Source organism: Amphiprion ocellaris, chromosome 15 (genome assembly GCF_022539595.1).
Source record: "Amphiprion ocellaris isolate individual 3 ecotype Okinawa chromosome 15, ASM2253959v1, whole genome shotgun sequence".
NCBI lineage: Eukaryota > Metazoa > Chordata > Actinopteri > Pomacentridae > Amphiprion > Amphiprion ocellaris.
Genome location: NC_072780.1, coordinates 4,589,382 through 4,612,995, shown reverse-complemented (window position 1 = coordinate 4,612,995; position 23,614 = coordinate 4,589,382). Strand labels below are relative to the sequence as shown.

General features: G+C 41.7%; 1 protein-coding gene across 1 annotated transcript in view; it reads left to right on the top strand.

Moving 5' to 3' along the window:
- efna3a (ephrin-A3a) overlaps nucleotides 1–21,881 on the top strand; it is a 74,193-nt gene extending 52,312 nt beyond the window's left edge. Inside the window, exons 2-5 of the mRNA XM_023261097.3 lie at nucleotides 6,209–6,510; nucleotides 6,789–6,854; nucleotides 8,433–8,510; nucleotides 19,492–21,881. Of these exons, the coding sequence (XP_023116865.1) occupies nucleotides 6,209–6,510; nucleotides 6,789–6,854; nucleotides 8,433–8,510; nucleotides 19,492–19,610 (565 nt within the window). The 3' untranslated portion in view covers nucleotides 19,611–21,881. The remainder of the gene's footprint in view (nucleotides 1–6,208; nucleotides 6,511–6,788; nucleotides 6,855–8,432; nucleotides 8,511–19,491) is intronic.
- The last annotated feature ends 1,733 nt before the right edge of the window (nucleotides 21,882–23,614 follow it).

Genomic DNA, 23,614 nt, shown 5'->3' with positions numbered 1-23,614 from the left:
AAAAGGAATTTTAGATTGTTTTATTCAACAGCAACTCAGCTGCCAGCTCTATTAAAACAACTCTGAATCCCTCAATGCTACACTGCATGTTGCATCTTTTGTATTAGTACAAAAGAGGGCTGAAGGATTTGGAGAACAGATCAAATTGGGATTTTTCTAACAGATTTTCTGCAATTTGATGAGCGCTTTCAACTCAGTATTCACTGTGTAGCAGATATAAAACGTGATGGAGCTTTATCACATGAGCCACCATCAAACGGCAACTGTTACATGAGGAGGACGGCATGAATTTGTTTAAAAAAAAAACTTACAGCACAGTTTAAACCCTGGATCAGACATGCTGCAAAAAGTACAGGGCTATTAAATGAAGAGAAATGGGCTAATGCCAGTCGAACCATGACACGCATGAATGAAATATGCTGCAGGTTAGAAAGTGATCAGTTGGCCACAATAAATTGAAAGTTTAAATCTGCGTGAATTAAATACAGCTGAGATACAGCATCAGTCTATTATTCAATAGCCACATATTGCATATACTCAACCCTGTAAGACCCACTGTTGCAGAAATACATCACTTTTATTTTCTGTCTGTCTGTCTGTCTGTCTGTCTATCTATCTATCTACTCATTTTCTTCTGTATTTGGGTTTATTTATTATTATTATTATTATTATTTATAGATTTTAGTTTTATTAGATTTTTTGCATTTTTTTTATATTTGGTGGAACACACACACACACACACACACACACACACACACACACACACACACACACACACACACACACATATATATAAAATTTTTGGTTTATTTACTTTTTTTGCTCATTTTCTTCTATATTTTGGTTTATATGTTGTCATCATCGTCATTATTATTATCTATGTTGTTTAGTTTTACTTTATTTTTGCTGTATTTGGCTTTATATATATATATATTTTTTTTTTTTTGTTAGTTTTTTCTTCTATATTTGAGTCTTACTGGGATAATTGCATCTTTTTGTGATTGTTTCATATTACAATTTTAATTTAGCCCCAGTAGAGAATAAGAATTTTAACAAGAATGCAGACCTGCAGTCTGGAGGGATTTACTCACCGTCCAGTAGTTCACTTCCAGCAGCTCTGCAGAAGTCCAGCTGCACAATTCACACACAAAACTAGACGACTCAGGAACATAGATGTACCTGTGACTGCTGTTAATAAGCCAGGTCAGAACACACAACATGCACACACAGATAATTACAGAATCACAGTTGCATTTCTTCTTTTTTGGTAAATGCAGAGAGAAATCACTGGTGTCTGCCTTCTATCAAAGACAATGAATGAGCTGACAAAACATCAAAATGAGTATTGTAACTAGTGTGTTTTAAATTTAGCGCTGCCTCAAACTGCCTACATAGGACGTCTGCCTGTTTTATGTTTTACTTCGGGAATTATGGATTTTCCGTAGACGTTCTGTCCGCTGCATGTTTTCACGTCTTCCCCTCCAGTGCTGTACCTTTCCAGTGTTATTACTGCCAGTATTCTCCAAAGACTCTCTTTAGCGCAGATGTGAAAGGTGCAGTGGTTCTATCTTTGTCTCATTCTTCCATGCTTGTTCTTTTTTTCCTCTCTCCCCCTTGCTATCTCCCTCCCCTGGCAGTCTTCACCAACTTGTGCAGCCTTTACTAACTAGCTGTGCACTCCCACTCATAGGGAAAATGATGATGAGACAGCAAAAACCCGCCACAGAGACAATGCACAGTGCAAAGAGGGTTGGATGGAGGGAGCGGGGCTGCAGAGAGAGAAAAAAAAGAGAGAGACAACGTGTGAATGAGAGCCATCAGTCTTTTTTTATGCACTTTTACCACATATATGTTCATCCCTGGGGAGCGCTATGTCTCTGTCTGGGCCTCTGCCTCCCCTTTTCTGTGCCTGTTATTGTCATCACTCAGTGCATTTTCCTCCCCTCCACCTTAAGTTATTAAATCTGTTCTCACCCCCTCCCTCTGTTTCTCCTCTTCTTCTTCCTCCTCCATTCCTCTCTGCCCTGCAACCTTGTTGTCTTGTGCCACTAAGTGGACTGCTTATATAAGGGCGTACACCTAGAGGGACTCCCCGCCTCCTCTCACCCAGCCAGCCACTTCTTCTCACTCCACCCTTTTAGTCTCCTGTTTTTCTGCCTCCAGCCCCACCTTACCTTCTTTTCTTCCTACAGTCATTCTTCTTCCTCCTCCTGCTTTTCTTCTCGAGCCTCCTCTGCTGCTGACTGTGTTTGAAACAAATGGTCCTCCTGCTGTGTGACTCCGGCTGATCAGGCTGAAGTGATAACCAAAACAGTAAACAGTAAAGTAACGGGGCTGTGTCTTCATTTAGAGCAGAAGTGATGGGTTTTCGGAGCAGAAAATACATTCGGATTCATTTTGATAGTGAAATGGCAACAGTTATTTGAATTCTATGCTAAGAAATAGAATAAATATCCCATAAAAATTGTAAATGTCAACTTTTCACTAGTGTTTTATGGAATAATCAGTGGATGCGTCTAAAAAGGATTAATAATGAGGCGGGTGGAGATTTATCTCCAGCTTCTGTCTACATCAGGGCTGTCAAACTCATTTTAGTTCATTGGCCACATTCAGCCCAGTTTGATCTCAGGTGACCAGTAAAATCACAGCATAATAACCTGTAAATAACCACAACTCCAATTTTTTTGTAAAGAATGATCTTTTTACAAAACATCATGAACAACCTGAAATTTCTTAAGTAAAATAAATTAAATTTCAACAATATTACACCTCAGTTTATCATTTACACATTACAATTTACAGATCACAGAGTGTCTATAAAGGCATAAAGTATTAAGTCACAGGTATCTGTAACTGAATATATATGATATAGTGTTTTACTTTATGATCAAAATGACAAAAGTCGGACAAAAAAGACAAAAAACAAAATATTACAAAAATGAGACAAACAACATGAAATAAAACAAAAAAGAGACAAAAATGACACAAAATAGTTGCAAAGGGACAAAAAATGGACACAAACAAGATAAAAAATTACATAAATAACACAAACGAGATGAAAATGACAAAAGCGAGAAACAAAACGACAAAGAAATAGACAAACAATACAAGCAAGACAAAAAAAACACAAAACGACGAAAACGCTACACAAAACAACAAATAAAGCAAAACACAAAAAGGCAAAAATAAGACAAAAAATACAAGCGAGACAAAAAGGAAACACAAAATTACAAAAACGAAAAACAAAACAACAAAAACATGAGGAGTCAGACAAAATATTACAAACACGAGACAACATGTCAAAAGAACAATGAACAATCTAGTATTTTACTTTATGATCAAAACAACTTGTCATGGTCTAGAAATTATTTTAAATTTACAGTTTTACTTTGGGATTTCACAGGCTTTACACAGTCTTCCTGCGGGCCGGATTGGACCTTCGGACGGCCGCTTTTGGCCCGCGGTCCGCATGTTTGACACCCCTGATCTACATGGATGCACCAAAGAAGACTTTACTGTCCATTTGAGAGGCCTCTTCTGCGTATTTTCCTGTCTCTCCAGGCACCAAATGTTCAAGTACAAATGCACTGCTGACAAGTTTGCTTCTACTGCTGCACTGTCTCTGTAGAACCCTGCAGCCTTTCATCCATAAACACTATTTAGCGCTCAAACACAGACACGTTCTTGCCTCCTTGCATTCAGCTCGTCCTGCCCTCTCACTTATTTTCTCAATGACTGCGACTCTCCCTGACTTTATTTACACGCCACTTGCATCCAAGGATTCTCCTCGATGCGTATTTTCATATTCAGCGCACCCTCTATCTCGCACTTTTCATCTTATGTCTCTCCACCACTCTCTCTTTCTCTCTACCCCGCACCCATTGCACCTCTTTATCTATCTTCTACCCCCCCATTCCCACATCTCAACCTCCCTCCACCACCTCCAACCCCCCAAACTCTAAATATAGTCCCTTTGAAGCATAGCTGTGTTGTCTCTTCCTGCAACACTGCAAGACAAAAGTCTGTCAGCTCACATCTGAGCAGCAGGGATAGAAAGCACAGATAAGATTGATGGCCCACGAAAAGAACACTGGTTAAGAGAATTGATATTCATCTGCCTCAGCATGTGCGCAAATGAATAGAAGGGATGGAAATGAAAAAAAAGATCAGAGTGGAGGAGAGGATCCAAAAAAAAAGGAGAAAAATGTATCACCACAGTGAGAAAGATAGCAGGACAGAGAGAAAGAGAGAGAGGTGGTGTTAGGACATTTCTGATCTTCGTTTTGTAATTTAGTAATAATCTCTCTGGAGGCCTGACCTAGTAACGTGTGCACTTGTTTGTGTGAGCCTGAAAACACCTTTATATGTGTGTGTGTGTGTGTGTGTGTGTGTGTGTGTGTGTGTGTGTGTGTGTGTGTGTGTGTGTGTGTGTGTGTGTGTGTGTGTGTGTGTGTGTGTGTGTGTCGGCACTATGTATGCACAGTGAAAGAGGGTTATGAGTGTGTGAAAGTGTCTTCTGTTTGTGTGTGTGTAGCGAATAATGTGTAGGAAAAAAATGGGTGCAGTGGATGAGAGTTTGAGAACAGCACAATACCTCCACCTAATGGTGTGAACGAGTCATTACAGCCGCGGGGTTACAAATCACTGCAGCCGAGGACAATTCCCCTCTCATCAGCTCACCTGCAGGAGCCCTTCTAATCACTTCTACTTTGTCTAATTACAGACCGTATAATTTACATAATAAGTGTACTTAGCATTATAAACAGTGAGGATAACAGCATGGCGGCAGTATGTGAAATTATATCACATCATCCCCTCTGTTGCTCAGTGTTAGAAGCTGAAGGCCGTCATGCACGTCACACATACATGCGCTGGACCTCAGAGCTGCTTTTCTTTACCTGCTCGTCCGACAGCAGCAGTTTCCAGGTGAAGCTTTGTCCATGACATGTCCTGTGTGCAGACCACCTTCCCCTACGGCCAGAACATACATGGGCCCTGACAGGATCTGCTTCCACCTCACTGACCCGGCCTGTAGCTGGCTCAAGGAGGGGAAAAAGACGGGAGCGCAGATGATCATTCTCACCACGGTTCTCAGCACTTGCCGGCAGGCATTTAGCAAGAAAACGTGTGTTTTCAAATGCACAGGGAGGAGAAAGATGTAATAGAAGAACACAAATACATTACAGCACTGTGAAATCCCAGTTGAGGTCAGAGCTCAGGATCAGCCACGCTAACCTGGAGCAGGGAGGGGTAAGGGCCTCGTTCAAGGGCCCAACAACGGCAGCATTTGGGTTTGACCTTCTGATCAGCAGCCCAGAGCCTCAACCGTTGAGCCGTCCACTGGCCCAGTAGCTCATTTCTCAAAGAAAAAAGGTGTCAAAGAAAAGCCTGCAGGTCTCTGTGTCTCTTTCTGTTGACTGTAGCGTGGAAATTGTCCATGAATTAATCTGTTAGCTGAACAGAAGAAAAATAATTGCTAACTGAATAATCATTTTCTAATAAAAAAACTGCTAACCATCACTTCAAGTTTTATACATGTGAGATTTTCAGCTTTCCCTCATTCATGTAGCTGTGAATTAAAGCTTTGCCAACTTGTGAATTTTCATTACTTGATTTGATTTTACCTTTTTTTTTTTCCATTTAAGGGATGGGTACAGACATATAGCAAGACATTACAGATGCACAACAGTGGTCATCCCTCAAATGTATTAAACCCTTCTACAGTTGAAAATAATGTCTTCTTTGAAACCGAGGTGCATTAAAGGGCAAGTACCCTTTCCCTACCCAAACAGCTCACTCAGTCGCACTCATTCATACCACAAGTAACAAAATGGACAAGACAATCAGATGATAGAAAGCATCGATAAGGGGAAAAAAATATAACAAATTAATAAAAGAACAAGAGGATTTTACGTTTTGAACAATACTTGATAAAAACCGAAGACAAGTGAGACGTTAAAGAAATCCTTTTTTTGGGAAATGTTCTTCTTCACTTCCTTGCTCAAAATAAAATGAGAACATTGACACCAGTATGATGCCAATCTCCACCTACAAGCAAAAGCACAAAACAACAAGTTGCAATTTTCCAGGAAACTCTGTGCTTTTTGACTAACACAAGTGATTTCTGGGTGTCTGGTTGCTTGGCAACCTCATGATCACAACAAGCCACTTGTCTGATCTCTCTTCCTATCTGTGTTTTTTAATCCAGGCTTCGGAGGGAGGGATACACGGTGCAAGTCAGCGTCAACGACTACCTGGACATCTACTGCCCGCACTACAACACCAGCCAGCGGGGGACGCTGGAGCGCGTCATAGCTGAGCAGTACATCCTCTACATGGTCAGCTACCGCGGCTACCGCACCTGCGACCCCCAGCTGGGCTTCAAACGCTGGGAGTGCAACCGGCCCCACGCACCCCACGCTCCCATCAAGTTCTCTGAGAAGTTCCAGCGTTACAGCGCCTTCTCGCTGGGCTACGAGTTCAACGTGGGCCAGGAGTACTACTACATCTGTGAGTCAGGCCGGGTAACACGGTGATGGATCGCAGAAAAAGCTTGCACAGCCAGTATTTTGATGTGAGATTATAATGAGGAGCTTTCACTGCAGCTGCTGTCACCCACATGTATTGACAGCGTGTGGGTGTCCCTAATTGATTCTGGAAGTTCGGCCGAGGACAGGCGGTTGCTGGGTTGCAGTGCTGCAGTTGTGGGCGGCTGCTTGTGGAGGGCGTCGCGGCCTGCAGAGGGCACAAGGTTGACATGTTGTGTGTGTTTTGCTCTCTGTTTGCAGCCACCCCCACCCACCACCACGGCCACAGCTGCCTGAGACTGAGGGTCTTCGTCTGCTGCTCCACTGGTGAGACCCCACGACTCTTCCTTCAGCTCTCGGTGTCGCATCCACTCATTTTACACCGTTTCCTCGCTCTCTCTCGGTGTCACTTTATTTCCACTCTCCTCCTATCTCTTTCACAAACACTCAGAGAAACGGAGACAAAGAGGCAGAGAGAAACAGAGAGAGAGAGAGAAAAACTAAGATCTGACATTCTCATCTTACAGAGAGGCTTTTCTGCCTCGTGCTGTCTTGGCAAAGGGGTTTGATGATGGCGTCTCTTCCCTCGAAGCAGCGCTTTGAGAGTGATGGCTTAATGTTATTCTCCTTGTCAGTGCTATTACAGTAATGCTCCGTCTCTCTCTGTGAATGACATGCTCTTGCGAAGGCGTACAAAAGATGCAACAGAAAAAAAAAATTGATTCAGCTGCAAGATCCAGCTCTTTCTGCCCTCGACTCTCCTCGTGCCTCCCTCTTGACCACCCTCCCTCCCTCCCTGTCCATCTCTTCCTCTCTCTTTCTTGCTCTCTGAAGCCTGCTGCTCTGTATAGTGTGTGTTATTTTTACCCTGCTAGCCTGCTCTCTCCCCTGCAGGCCTTTGATCAGGCAGCCCAGTGCTGAAAGCCTCCCTCTCTCCTCTAACCTTGTCAGCACTAATACATCCCACACTCAGGCCAGTGTCAGCCCCTGTGTACACATCACCTTAACACCTCCCCCCCATCCCAGTGTCACTGCTAATCTATTGATGTGTCTACCACGCCTGCATTTGCTTCTCTCTCTGTGTGTGCGTTTCAACTGTAGGAGTTTTGAGCACGTGTGTGTCTGCACATGGTAGTAAATTTTTATAGTGTGTGTGTGTGTGTGTGTGTGTGTGTGTGTGTGTGTGTGTGTGTGTGGGTGCATTCAGTTTACAATCCACAACCTTTGCTTAGCAAGGTCATTCTAACAGCTTGCTATCAAAACCTCTCAGCTGCCCTGTTTTCATTCTCTCTGTGTGCGTCTCCACCCTTAACCCCTGCAAGACTTTAAGATAAAAAAGAGAAGTGATCTTTTTTTTTCGCTTTACATCTGCAATGAGCTGCAAATTGATTGCTGCTAGCTTCTGCCCGCATGATCTGCTAGTGCTATTTCATCCTCTTAACTATGCGACGCACACAGACACACATATTTAGCTATGAAGAAGTATAAAAAGAGACATATACACATCAGGGAGCCCACACATCGTTCAGTCACGGATAATTTGGCAGTGCAGGCTGGATGTAATTCCACGTCTAGACGAACAGTAAGTGTAATAATAATTTCTGTCCACCACTTCCAAATGCTTTTAATCTTCAGATGGGAGAGTCTGGATTCACGGTTCACAATTTCCTGCAGCGGGGCCACACTAACCCCCCCCATGTCCTGCAGTAACTGTACACAATTTAATGGTGCCTAAAATGCACATTTTTCCTCAGTGCTGTCGTTTTAATGGAGTGTTTCTCTCCTTGTCTGCGTCTCTCTCTGTCTCTCCCTCCATGGTTGCTGTTTCTGTCCACTGCCTTTTTATTTCCTCCTCACCCTCCTCTCTGCCTCCCTGTCTTTGTGGATGTGTGGTGTGTCTCTCAGTCTCCCAGGCGGATGACGACTCCAGTCAGACTTCTCCCGACTACACGGTCAGGCCAAACATCAAAATACACAACATTGGTGAGTGACTCTGAGTTGCTTAAAGTGAGCAGCAGTCGATTGCCATTTGCTGGTCAATATTTGGAAGACTGGGAAGCTTGATTTGTGTACCAATCATGTGGAAAAACATTTAGTTTTTTAACCTATGGTTGGCAAAAGACAGTCCACAAGACATAACTGGATGATGAGTAAAGCCTTTGCTGTCTTGGGAGTTGTGCAATATGGGTGAACACAGTAGCTGCTGTCTTACATATGCTCTGCTGCATTTGTGTAAGAAAGCAATTCAGACATGTAGCTCTTTCTGTTGATATTACCGATAGTGTGTCAGCTTCACGTCTGAATGAGCACCCTGGTCACTTTGTGTTTAAAAGTTGCAATTGTCATTTCATTCTCAACATGGCACAAGTCACACACAAGTGACATATGTCAGGTTGTATGAAGTTATTTGACGAAGACTTTTTCCACGTTTCAGCAACAATATAGGTCCAAAAACGTTACCACAAAAAAACACAGAGAAAACCACCAAACCAAAAATATTCAAATCAACAACAAACTGAAATGTTCATAGAAAAAAATGCTTTACTGCAATAATGGCTTGACAGGTTAGATTACTAAATAAACCCTGTAAGACCCAAATATAGAAAAAAAAGGAAAAAAATAAACAAAAAATAATATACATTTATATATAAATACCCAAACATAGAAGAAAATGAGCAAAAAATAAATAAAACAAATATAGGAAAAAAATTAGCAAACATGATATATGTATAATAGAAAATAATCATTTCTTAAAAATAAAACTGATGTTGTATTTCTGCAACAGTGTGGTTTACAGGGTTACATTTAGTTTGTTGCTTCCTGATGCTGATGAGTCTTTCCTCTGAGTTAATTACATTCCTGCAGCATAAGACAGCAGCAGGGTCCATATGAGCATCTCCAAAGTGAGAGAGTTGAATTCACACGTGTAGAAAAACAGCAGTAGCTTTGTTAATTATTTATTATTATAAATTATCCCCAACATGGAGACAGGATCATGAGAATCTAACAGTAAAGGGCATTGTGTGCTTTTGTGAGTCGCAGTTTATCAGCTGCAGTTAAGTCCTGAGCTCCATCACAACTGCTGGGATATTTTCGTCATACTGTTGGGACAGTAGAGGTTAGATTATCAGTATGCATTGACAGAATTATCGGTGTTTAGGAACCGATAAATATACTAGAATGTTAGTTATTTGCACAGTGGCTCTCTCCAGTTGCTGTCGTGGGTCTGAATGAAGCAGTGAGGAACATTAACAAACTGACAACAATGCTACATATCCCATGTCTGAAAAGGCCTTGTGTCTAATTTTTATAACAACTCGAGTCATATTCTTGGCGTTTTGTCCATCTTTTCTATTGGTTCTGATAACATAATAACCACAAGAAGCAATGTGGAAGCAGTGAGCCATTAAACGGAGGCAGAATTGGCCCCATTACTGACCTTATTATACCGTTCATTCGTCAGTGTCATTATAAGATTAATTGTTTCCTCTATCAGCTGCATTAATTCAGTCATGATGCTACACAGCCTTCTCTGACCTCACGTTATCTTACATAAAAATGATTTTAATGAGCTGCGCACAGTGAGGCATACAGATTTCAAATTTAGGGAGCAGTGAAAGAGGAGAGCACTAGCGTCGGGTTGATTCCATGCTCAATGTATATGCACTGAAGTACGCTATCAAAGCCCTACTAAACAGGTTAGTCAGACCGTCACATGCAATCAAGTTTATTTATGTAGCATGTTTAAAGAAAACCTGAGCTGACTACAGTGCTGTGCATGTTAATAGTCAGGCAGCATTTCTAAAAGGGAATAAAATCGTGTTAAATATTCAAACAAGGCAAAACAGGAAACCTAAGATCGAAGTTTAGGATAAAATCAAAATGAAATAAAGACCTAAACTGCTTCATGTCAAGGTAACATTGCATTGAAAATGTCCGGCATTAGTGATATTCTGATAGTACTTTTCCACCTTTGTTTTCCCCACTAGATAGCTTTAAAACCTGTATCTAGCAACTTGCCCATTTATTCTTCTCCAAACTTCAAAAGCAGTAATCTATAAAACATCAAGAACCCAAAACTCCCACAATGTGCCTCACATATATACACTCGCAGGCAGGTGAACCCTTCCTTCTTCCACCGTGCAACATCCACAAGGTCAGTGGAGGTCTTGTAAGAAATGAAAGGTCCATGTTTATTTAAGGAGAAACCATGTCAGTGAGCCAGTCAATTGTGCAGCTGAGTGGTTACATAAAGCCTCTGTTTTTCTTTCTCTTTCCTCCATCCCCATCTCAAACAAAGGCCTCTTGCCGGGAATCATTTAGCGTGCTTGTTTCTGGGAGCTGCAGGCAGTCTGTGACGAGGGCTAAGAGAGTGTGACCTGCCTGAGATGGAAACTGAGACCAGCAGAGACAGAATGAAAAGAGCTCTTGAGCCATCAGCAACGAGTACCTTCAGCGAGAGAGAGAGACGGGGGGAGGCTGGAAAGAAGGGAGAAACAAAGTGAGACGGAGAAAGTCAGAGAGATAAAAGGCAGGAAAAGGAGGCAGCGAAAGAGAAATGCAGCGGGAGAGGGTCGGACAGAAAGGAGGACAGATAAGCGAGTGAAGGCAGAGAAAGAGATAAAACCGGAGTGGGGGCAGAGGAAGAAAGAAAAGCTCAGTGGTGGGCGAATTGCTCAGCAGTAACTCAGGCTGGAGCTTACGTAGAATTTAATATAAAAAAAAAAAAAGCAGCACACTGGCAGGGAATCATAAAAAATCATAGCCTCCAGCGTTGTGATGCATTTAGCTGAATACATTTGGAGGGATAACAAAATGAGGACACACAGATTTCTGCGCACTCACACACACATGCTTTAAAACATCTCCTAGCCCCGATGGCCCTGCAGACCGCTGGACACCCACTCTCTGACTCACCCTCAGGACCAGACCAGCCCACAGCCTGGCTCAGCATCAACACATTTCTCCATCTCTCTTTGCATACGGTTGGACTCGCTGTCAACCTCGTTACTCTATTATTAGCTTCGATTCTACGTCACATTTTCCTTATTTAACCCGGCGTTTTAAAGGATATTGCAGCTCGGATCTTGTTGTTCTAGCCTCAACCATCTCTTATATGGGTGATAATGGGCATAATCGGGATAGAAAGACAAACGTACAAGTTTTAGATAAATTTGCAGCTCCCTGGAAGAGAGGATAAAAGGTAGAGGCCTAAATGTCAAATTAATGCTCAACATTGCGTCACCTTACAGGAATTGCATTACTTTTAGGTGCCGCAGCAGGTGTTTGCTCTCATTCAAAATTTAAAAATAAGTCAGTAAAATCTCTGCAACCTTTCAGTACTGAGATTCAAATCTCTTCTTATTGTTAATATTTTGTATGTCCGTCTTTATTTTTGATGACAGACTCAAATGGCAGAGATGTTCAGTCATTCTTCAAAGACTTTATTTTAGCTGCTCTTTGCTGGTGAGGTTGTGTTGCTGTAACTTTCTTAAAAACTCCAGAGATGCTCCGTTTCTTTCAGGTCAAGTGGCGTATTTGTCCAGGTCATGCTTTTCACTTTTTCTTTTTCTTTTTTTTACTTCTTTAGAAACTCTTGTGTGATTTTGGCAGTGCACTTTGTATCATGTCATGCTGGTATATTCCTCTTCTGCAGACTGAGAGTCATCTTTTCAACCAGTATTTTCGTAGACGTCCACAGTGTGGTTTATAAATGTCATCTCTCAGCACTTTCATACCATCGCACTCCCACCACCGTGCTTCACTGTCTGGACTATGCATTCACTGTGGTAGTCCTGTCCAGGTTCACGCCAAACATGCTGGACACCATTTGAGTTGAACAATATATCTTGGTCTGATCTGAACCAAGAATGTGCTCTCAACATTTATCAGGCTTCTTTTTATGCTTTTAGCAAAGTTCATTGTCACAGTTTTGTGGCAAACAGCAAGCAGGAGTTGTTATCTTGAATGCCGTCCATAGAAGTTAATGTTATACAATATTCTTCACACCCCCTGAGCTGCCATAGAAACTTGATTTCCATTTATAATCCCAGTGCCAAGTTCAAAGTTAGTTTGTACAAGCAGGACGATGTCTAAATTTGAGGAAAATGACCATTGCAGCTTTAATTAGTGGTACTATGATTCATTCTGTACCTCCTGATTAATGCTGCAACTATTTTCCCACTGATTTTAGTTAGTCACTGATCTTCCTGCATCCTTTTTCATAATTGTAATTTCTCACAATCAGATTTTTCTGACACTTTTGGGCCCATAGATCCAAAACTGACAGTTCTGGTGTTTACAGGTCATTGTACAACCATGTTCATGCTTTTAGGCTAATTGTAAATCACTCTTGTATTCAGTTTTGTTCCACTGAATTTCTACTTTAGAGTCTGGATTTTCCATATTGTCTCACTAAAGTATTTGTTTTTGAAGAGTCATGAGATGAACCACTTTTCTTCTCAACTTAGGGGTCGTTCCAGAATTGGAGGACATTTGGGCTTCAAAATTTTTTGAAAAATTATCCTTCTCTTTTACAATTTTCTGCAACATATTAATCAATAATAGGTAATAAACTATCAAAGGCTTGATTGGCTCAGCTTCCACATCAATGGTAGCATTTTTATTCCATGTTTTCTGTGTTGTTTGCTAACCCTACTCTAATCACAGTAACAGGGTTGCTAATCCATGCTAATGTGATCTTTTTCTCAGCAGTAGAAGCTAGATATTTAGCTGCTGTTACTGCTGACCAAGAGGACAAACTGACTGATGGAAAACAGTCCAAAGAATTAGTCTGATCCTGATAATATGAGGTAGAGTGAGACGTTCAATCAAGGCTGACAGTGTTCTGAAAATCTGAATAATAGAAGAGAGGACATAGCTTTGCTCTACCATCCTTTTGGAAAACTGTTTGATGATGTTAATTCCAGCATTTCTTGTGATTCACTGTTTTCTTCTTCTTCTACAAGCTGAAAAGGTTCTGCTAACAGGGTTGTTGTGGGACACACATTCCATGCATAATAATTATTATTTAAAATATTATGTTGATTAAAAAAAAATGTTCCCACAATTACAAGAGACATCAATGAAAAAAGTAATGCCAAAAAAGGAGGTTTAGGTTTCATTTTAACAGTTTAATTTGATATTCAATTTAGTCATCAGAGGGATGGGACCAGAGAAAAATATAATTTTAGGATAAACTCCAGACTTATTTGGTATTTTAAAAATATTTTAAAACATTCTTTTCTCCTAGTTTTTTTAGATTTGGTCTCAAGGAAAGTACATTCACACAACAACTGCATGTTTTGGTATTTTGCACATGGATTATTTGAAATTTGATGGGTGGGATGTAAAATGTCCTCCAATTCTGTGATGACCCTTAGATATCCTGCTGTTACCGAGATGTGATACAGTTTAGACTTTTAAGTGATATTGCACAGGGGTGTACTTACTTCTATTGTATGCTGTATAAAAATATCACCCAGCCTGCTGTAAACATTCATCGCATCATATTATTTGTGAAATGAGATGCTGCTACCATCTGCAATCTGCGTGCAAGCGCTGCTTACTAGTCAGTTTTATGAAAATGCCCACTGTTGGCTTGTTTACAATCTGTCAGATCCCTTGTTTTTCTTGAACCATAAAATAGTGAATCCAGATCTCAGCAAATACTTTGTTGAGCCTACTGCAAAACACAAACCACAAACAAATTTCCATGGAAATGTTAAATGACCAAATTTTCCATTTTGATATTGACTTTGTAAACCCTTTGCAGCCCTCTTCTCCTCTGCTTGTAGAGCATCTTCTAGCAAAGTGCTCACAATATTTCCACAAATGTGCTGCAACAATTTAAAAAGTGTTGCTTTGTCGTGCTTGAATTAATCAGAAGTTTCTGCTTTCTTGTAGCAAAAGTATAGTGTAGGCTATTGCAGAGTACTTTCTTCCATCTGTGACATGCTTGCCCTTAAACATTTTCCACCTGAGTGTCTGCAGCAGCGGAGGAGTGCTGAAACATAAATTACTTGGCCAAAAAGAACAAACAACAGGAAACAAATCATTTTAAAATGTATAACTTGACATCTGTTCTGTGTTTTTTTTTCTTTCTTTCTCAAAGTTAGTCAGAAAATATGGTTGTGTGGCACCAAGCAATCCACAATACTTGTTCCAACATGTGCAGTCTGTAAACTCAGCGACCAGAAGAACTGAAAAGCTGCTTCACAGACATGATGGACCGTCTTTGGTGCAGTTAACAGCTGCCATGCTTTAGTAGCAGCCTAATGACAGACGTGTAGACTGATAATTAGACCGAAATGACACGGCAGATGCTTGATTGTATCAGCCAGAGGGAGTGGAGAGAGGGGGAGAGATGATGAGGTCTGTGAGGATTGATTGGAAGGGTTAGAGTAGGCCGGGTCAGACAGTAGAGGTGTGATACAATATACCACCAACCTAATGACATGTGGGCTTGTTTTTATTTGTTTGAGGTGGTTGCTAATAGTGGGTAACTTAAAACTGGGCTACACAGCTGTTTTTTTATTTTTGGCTCACAGGAACAAACTTCCATAATAACTTATCTTTCATAATTCAAGCAGTCTGATGGGAAACTACATTTATGCATCTCCACTGGGTTCCATTTTCAGGCTTTAGTCAATTCCGCTGTTAACGGGAGACGTTGTCCAATCACATGCCATTTTACCAAGATCAAGTGAGATGCTAAAGTCTGCAGGGAGGGTAGGATGTGGTGGTCTAATGGGTTCGTCAGTGGACTTTCAGTCAAGAGCATGTTTTAGATTCTATTCCATTTTTAGTTTAGCTACCAGAAAAGACATCCCTATTATTATTAATCTACACCTAGTCCTATGTAAATCACTGAACATATGAGAGGGGTCGGCAGTAGTTCAGAGATTCAAAACCATGGTGCTAGCTAACCTAGAGCTGGACGATATAGCAGAAAAATATTACGATAAAAGTTTCATTTCAGGGCTGCACAGTGGCTTAGTGGTTAGCACTTTCGCCTTGCAGCTAGAAGATCCCCGGTTCGCGTCCCGGCCCTCACGAGATCTTTCTACATGGAGTTTGCATGTTCTCCCTGTACGTGTGGGCTTTCTCCAGGTTTTCCGACTTCCTCCCAAAGTCCAAAACATGCTGAGGTTAATTGGTAACTGTAAATTGTCTGTAGGTGTGAATGTGAGAGTGATTGTTTGGCTCTATGTGTAGCCGTGTGACAGAATGGTGACCTGTCCAGAGTCACATGGGATAGACTCCAGCCCCACTGCGACTCTAATAAGGAATAAGTGGTGTATAGGTAATGCATGGATGTTTATTTCAGCCGGTTTTGCTCATTATTGATCATTTTTAAAGACCTACTTTTATTCCCAACAGAAAAAAATGGTTTATTTTGAATTTGACCACTCTTTCAAGTTACCCAGGTACAGTTACACAAATTTACATACAAAAATTCATTAAATATAACTTCAGTAGTGATCTTATCTTGATACAAATTAAGTAAAGAAAGCAAGAGCTATAGTGAAGGGTGAATCTGCCACACCGCATTAAGGTTAAAGCCCAGAGTGGCAGGCCTGGACTGGGTGTCATGGACAGAGATAATGCACTAACCTCTGCGCTCACCCCAACATCAAGTCCATCAGGCCTCAGATGCAGGACACTTGGTCGTGGGTGTTTTTAGACCCCTAAGCCCATCTTGCAAAGACAACCTCCAGCCCCCAGTGATCACAGTCTCCACCAAGGGAGGTCTGTGGTTGGACTCACGTACTTCAAAACACCTGCATGGTGGATTGTACATGGGCTCCATTATCAAAGAATAAGACAAGCTCTTTGAGAAAGGGAGGGAGCACACTTTAGATCTGTTTAATCGTGCGTTTTCATTGTGTGCTTTCATGGTGGTTTGCATCTGATGCTTTTAAGTGAGTCTATCGATCGTTTTATCGCCAAAGCTAACGCCGTCAGTGGTCACTTTTAACAGCATGATAACGTCGGTGCTTTGTAGGATTACTCATGGCTGAAGAGTGACCACTAATTGCAACAAGTGGTTTTATTGGGAGCAAACAGTCGGTGGATTGCTGTTTAGAACCGTTTGAATACCACACTATTACAGCTCCCCCGCTAACCTGTGGAGCTGTAGGCGTGCATGATGGGTCCATTGCCTCATGTTGTTTACGCCTCAGTGTGAGTCTACCAGCGCTGCGGTATAGCTGGCACAAAGATTTATCAGACCAGACAACCTTTTTCCACTCATCGACAGTCTAGCGCTGATGTTTCTTATCTCACTGTAAATGCCTTGGGCGGTTTGCTGTGGACAGGAGAGCTACCCTGTGTGCCCGTCTGTTGTTACACCCCATACAGACGAGACTGCACCGGATTGTACGCTTGGAAATTGATTGCGGTATCCCACAATTGTACTGTGATGTTAGGTGTCATACTGTGAACCTTTGATAACTTGTTATGGCCTGAGGCGCCCAACGTCCCCCACATTCGTCTTCCCAGGGCCGAGCCTCTCTAAATAGCAAGGGGTGTTGAAAAGGTGCGTAATGTGCAGCTAAGCAATAGTCGGAGCTTTCGGTACCAACCAAGAACTCTGTGAGAATCAGTTCACATGCAAAGCCGCAGTGGACGCCGAGTTGTTGTGGCATGTGCTTGTTGATGTAAAGGTAAGGAATGATCCAGTTCTTGTGCAGGGACAGCACATGTCTCCTGGTCTCTGGCTGCACATTTTACCTGACAAAAACATTTTGGACAGAAAAACCACATGGTGTGAGGGCCCTGCTGTGATCTCTTAGCCTTACCTGAGGCAGCCCTAGATTATATTCTATCTCCTGCCTTCACTCGGTGTTTAATGTTCGACTTCATCCTGGTGCGCCGTGGTGTGAATGTCAGTGTTGTGTGTCATCGCATCAGACAGAAGCCTTGTGTTCCTTTAGAACAACCGTGACGTGGGTTAGAGTCGCACTCAGCCAAGACAAACCAGAGCGGTTAGATGGTTATTTTCAGACAGAGACAGCATGAACAAAATTCCGAACATTCATCAAACGTCACCTGTCAGGTGATTGTTGTCTCGGTCTGTTATCTGCTATCTTGTTTTTACCTGCAGCTAATTACCGTCTCCATAACATGTGGCAAACCCCAGAGCAGAAGAACACATCCCGCTTGCTCAACTTGATGCCTTTCTTGTTGAGTATAGTTTAACGTTAAACAGTGTCTTCTGACCTTAAATGCACTGAGACATTAGGATGAAGTAAAAGTTTTGGGATTTAAACAGACAAACATATGATTTCTAATAGTTTTTGGCCACAATTTGTCAAAAATTTCTTGTGTCTAAACATTTTTCATCTCTGCATTTTGATTTTTAGGGTATTAAACTAAACATCAGTAGATCACGTCTCAAGGGTCTAAACCAGGGGTGTCAAACATACGGCCCGTGAGCCAAAACCGGCCCGCCACACGGTCCAATCTGGACCGCAGGATGACTTTGCAAAGTGTAAAAATTACAGAGGTGAAAATGAATCCTCGCTGTGAAAATATTTAAAGACATTGAACATTGTGCAATATAATATCAGTCAGCAGCTTCAGTACAAAAGTACTTCATGCACTGAGACAACTTCTCTATATTTTTATGTATAAATTTTGTACATCTACAAGGTGGGGGAGAACTGAACCTTGTTCTTTAATTGTGTGTCAGTTCAGGATTACTAGACAGATGTGGAAATAAATTTAAATTTAAAATCATTTCTACATCTTCAAGCTGTTTTGACCATAAAGTGAAATACTATGTCGCTGAGTTTCAGATACCTGCCGCTAACTATTTTGTGCCTTTGTAGACACTCTGTGATCTGTAAGTTGTAATGCACATATGATAAACTGAGGCATAATATTGTTGAAATTGCACTAATTTTTCTTGTAAAAATTCAGGTAAAAGATAGTTCATTAAATGTGAACATTTTCAGAATGTATTTTTTTTACACTAAAACAAAGGAAAATATTTGGAGTAGTGGTTATTTATAGGTTATTATGCTGTGATTTTACTGCTCCGGCCCACTTGAGATCAAACTGGGCTGTATGTGGAACCTGAACTAAGATGAGTTTGACACCTCTGGTGTAAACTTTGAGATGAGACATACTTGAAACTCACTCATTCATACTTATCAACTAGATCTCTCTTTCTTGTCTGAAGACGGATAATATGATTGACGTCAGTAAGAAATTGCAGCTCTCTGTACTGAGATCGATAACTTCAGAGAGGAAAACAGGTTCTCCAGCATCTCAGTGCAGCGAGCCCAGGTTGTTGTATATATCTGTGATGGATGTGTAAGTCCTGTTTGGTTGATTTTGCTTTATTTTGGTGCGTAATAACCCTCTAGATACAACAGGAAACATTATGTGGAGACAGAGCATAATGACTCAGTGTAATCCACTTTTTGCCGAATATTACTAAATGTGTTCTCCCAGCTCTTTCTCCATCTTTCCCCCTCCAGCTAATGTTCTGTTGTGTCTAATCAATGGCAAGGCCATAGTAATTTGGTTTGATTGAAATCCCTCTAGGATAAAAACATCATTAGTGTGAGAAAGAGGAACGCATGAAAAAAGGAAAACACATCAGAAACAAAAGTGTTTTTAATTTCCAATCCCAGAGGGGAACTGGCCATATGTAGCTGATGATAATTGGTGGTTTGTTGATAATTGCATCATGTCTCTTTCTCTGCATATGTAAAAGCACAATTTGCATGCATCACACACCACCTTTAGATTGATGAATTAATAATGGAGTAATGGTTCGTTTCCTTCTGTCTGCCACACACACACACACACACACACACACACACACACACACACACACACACACACACACACACACACACACACACACACACACACACAGTATTTTTCTTCTCACTCTTGTCCCCTCACTTCCTCACTTTCTTATTTCCTCTTTCTGTGTTTTGCTCCCCAGATGAATTTAACCCTGAAGTTCCCAAGCTGGAGAAAAGCGTCAGCGGCAGCAGCCCATCACGCGACCGCCTTCTTCTCACCGTGGCGATGCTGCTCGTGTCCGCCGTCCTTTTGTCCTAGCGACCTGTCCCCAGGTGACACTTCATGCACAGCTGGACCGCCTTGTTCAAAGGGCTTTGTATCCACCGAGTTTTTGAAGATGCGAAAGTCGACGGGAGAATAGAGCAGAGGTGCAACAGAACCACAATCAAGGGGACACGGGAAAAAAAAACATTCTAAAACTTAGCTTAATGGACTTTAAATTAAAAAAAAGAGAGGCCTTTTTGCTGTCATATTTACACCAGTGTGTTTTGACACTCCATGTTGTAGTTGGACATCACACAACCTTTCATGCAGGTGTGGAAACCGCCACCAAATATCCAGAATCGGACTTCTGAGCTGCTCTCACGCCTGGTGTGAGTGAGAAAACATAATGAGACTACGCTCACTTATTGTAGCATGGATATCAAATCACCTGAGGAATTTAAGCTGCCCTGTGTTCAGCTGATGAAAGTAACTGTGAGCTTTGATGGCAACACGAGGATTTTTTTTTTTAGACCTTGGACCACAGATCTGGCATGTCTTAGCATTAACTTTTGATGCAGTAAAAGAGCGAGATGGAACTCTGGAAGTGTACTGATCTTACCAGGATGTTTATATGATCAGTCAGCGATGAGTACTGCTGCCTGGACACTGAAGAATGTGTTCACACTGGTGCAAAGGAGCTGCTGGTAATAAGAGCCCCAAGAAAAGTGAAAGACTTTGTGAGGATATCCACAGGCCTTTCAAGTATCCATTTTCCCCAGACATCAAAAATACCCCTGGCTTTGTGATAGGTACAGATGCAAAGCCTGCGTTTCTTAGAAGGTAGCGAGTGCCCTCTTAGAACTAGTCTTTTGTCTGCATTTCCTGCCTTCACACTGTAACAACCCTAGAAAAATACAGACCCTGGACTAGTAATTTGACGGCACTTAGACGTGGTAGATGTGGTAGATGTGTGTTTTGTTCCGATGCGTTTACCTTCAGCACTTGGCGTAGATTTTCCGGATGTCAAACCTTTCTCCTCGCAGCAATCAGCACAGTCATTCAGAACGCCACTAATTTACAATTCTCCAAAAAATGAAAAAAAAAGTAGAAAAAAAAGAAAAACTCTCTCTCAACAGAAAGCGCCCCCTCCTCCTTTTAATCTCCTAGACGACCCTGTCTATTCCTTTTCCACTTGAGAGGTTCACAGCCAATCAGCGCTGATGGCCATTACAGCAGTCACACGGTCACCATGGAAACAACCCCATACAGTCGCCAAAGCGCGGCAGGTGCCTGAGGAGAAATTGTGCTTTGAGTCTCAAAGTAACGCTGCCGCCATTTTGTTAAAAAAAAAAGAGAAAAAAGAAGAAAAAACAAACAAACGTGTGAATGTGCAAGTAAGGAGGATAAGTTCACTTTTTTTATATTGTAATACAGGACAATGTAGGCTGGCGTTAATCAAATTACAATGTTGTGCTTTTTTCATAATTTATTTACTTTTGTATTTGTTTTAACATTAAAGTATATTATTTATCTAATTTATTAGTGTGCATTCGTAGGCCTTTGCTCAATAAGCTATTGTGCCATTTTTTTATTCCGTTTTTTTAAAAGAGTGAACATTTTTACTGCAGCATTTTTTGCTTGTGTAGATAAAGTAGATGTAAGTCAGCCTGACACCAAGAGAGGGTTATTGGTTATGACTAATCAGTAGGGACATACACTCAGTAACCCCACTCTCATGTAACAGATACTGCTAACCAGATTATGTTGCTGAAGAGCATGTCATAAACCAACTGTGAATGCACAGACGGAGCCCACGCTGACGGAGGGGCGGCATTCCTCAAGTTGCTGCATTTGCGGAACAAGGGAGTCTGCATTGTAATGTATATTTATAATACATGCCGGATGTGGAATGTGTGTGTGTGTGTGTGTGTGCGTGCGTGTGGGTGCACAGGCGTGTGTGTTTTGCGTGGGAGTGTGCGAGAGGAACAAACATATGTGTGCACACTGGTGCGTATGTATGCAGAATGTGTTTTGTCCGCGCTTTTCAAGTATGTGGCATTTAGAAATTTCGTAACCGTTAAAGGAGTCATTTGTAGGATCTGAATATGCAAAGTGTGTGTGTGAGAGAATGTGCTCTTCTGTAATGTTAGTTTATGTTCCGGGGAGGGGGTTTTTGGGGGGAAGGCGGGCGAAAAGCATTTACCGATGTTGAAGACAACCACAATGAAATGTGTTTACCTTTGACAAGAATGAATAAAAACAGCTGTAAATTGAACCAAGAATGATTAAAAAACAATGCCAATTAAAATCTTTTTTGCAAATGTACTTTTGGTGGAGGTGTTTCTATGTGCATTTCCTGCCCTTTTTCTTTATCTCAGCACTGACTCCTTCACCTTCACTCACCCTGCACTCGCTTCTGTTTGTTTTTCCTCGAGCACTACTTGAAAGCAGTGTTCTCCTCTCCTTTATTTCCACCCCTCACACTCCAAACCCTCACACTGCACGTAACTATCGCTCTTTTCCACATGGCCCATCCTTGCAGCACCTTCGCTTCGGTTTCACAAACACTTCTCGTGCCATAAAGCAAAAATGACAGCGTGGGGAGGTGAAAGTCGCAGCTTTGTATCTCCCACTCAATCCATCTCTACTTTCTCCGCTTTCTCAAAAGAAAAAAAAGGGGGGGGAACACCTGCAAGCCATTCATGTCTCCACAAATCTGCCTCTCGTCGTCGCTCTCATCTCCCTTTGCCCCTGTCAGCTTCTTTCTAATCTTCATATGCAGAGCAGAAAGAAGCTGACAATAGGGAGGGATGCATCTGAGGTGCACTAATGTTCATGTCATAAAAGGACCGAGGGGGCAGATAAGATGCTGTCTTTGACATCAGGCCTGAAATCACACGAGAAAGAAAGGGGGAAAGAAGCAGATTCTGCTGTCTAAGTTGTGATTTTCATTTCCAGCCTTGGGTCAGAGTATTTGAATGTGTGTGTGTGTGTGTGTGTGTGTGTGTGTGTGTGTGTGTGTTTGTGTGTGTGTGTGTGTTCAGAGCTTGTGCCAAGTTCATTTGATGTACTTTATGTGATTGATGATTTACTTGACATAATGTGAGTCACACTTAACCAAGCAGGTTACAGTGAAGTGATGGCGTCTATTAATGTCTGTTTCACAGCTGTTTGACTCGGCCTGTGAGGCAGCAGCTTCTGATTCTGTCTGACATTTGTGCATTTAGCTTGACGGACTGATAATTGAGGAATATTACAGTAGGGCTTGGCTTACAGTCCCCTTCTCCTTTTTATGGGCCTGGGCTTGCACATTTCACTTCAGAGTTTTGACACCGTGAAACAGTGGAAGGGTTTCAGCTGCAGCTCCGGCGGCCTGAGTTGACGACTTAAAACATCATTTTTCCAGGAAATCGTCCCGCTTCGTTTGGCTGCGAGGATGTCTCTGGTTTGGTTATGTAAGAGAATTAACTCTGTCATATTTACACCTTAAATTCCTGTCTGGGAAGGATTATGATTTGCTTGCGCCTAAATGAAACATTAATTGATCTGCTTACTATTCAAATGAGGGGATCAGGGGTGCAGCTGGTGGATTAAGACTGCCCACCTTTTCCCAGAGCAGCTGACACAGAGCTTCACATTTCCACCATGAAATAGAAATCTAACAAGTGCTCTGTCCAGACTCTAAGCAAAGAAGACGTTCCATTTGCAAATAGAGGAGATAACCCCTTCTCTGTTTTGAGGCTTATTATCGTTTTCTGAATCATTTACTTTGAGAGAAGCCATCTGTAGCTCGGTCAGGTCTGTGCCGTTCAGAAGAAATTCCCCTGACAAGCTGCACCGTCTGGCCCCAACAATGAAACAGATGCCTCCTCCTCAGAGAACTTGTTATAACTCAGGACATCAATGAGACAATCACTGAGCACAGTGCTGCATTCAAGTGCACCTTGGAATCTCCTACTTCCAGGTTGGGAGTCGTTAAAAATGAATTATGGCTCATTCAAGATGGGTCGAGCCAGAAGATGATGTCACTGATGTATGCGAGTTTAGCATAAGTGCTT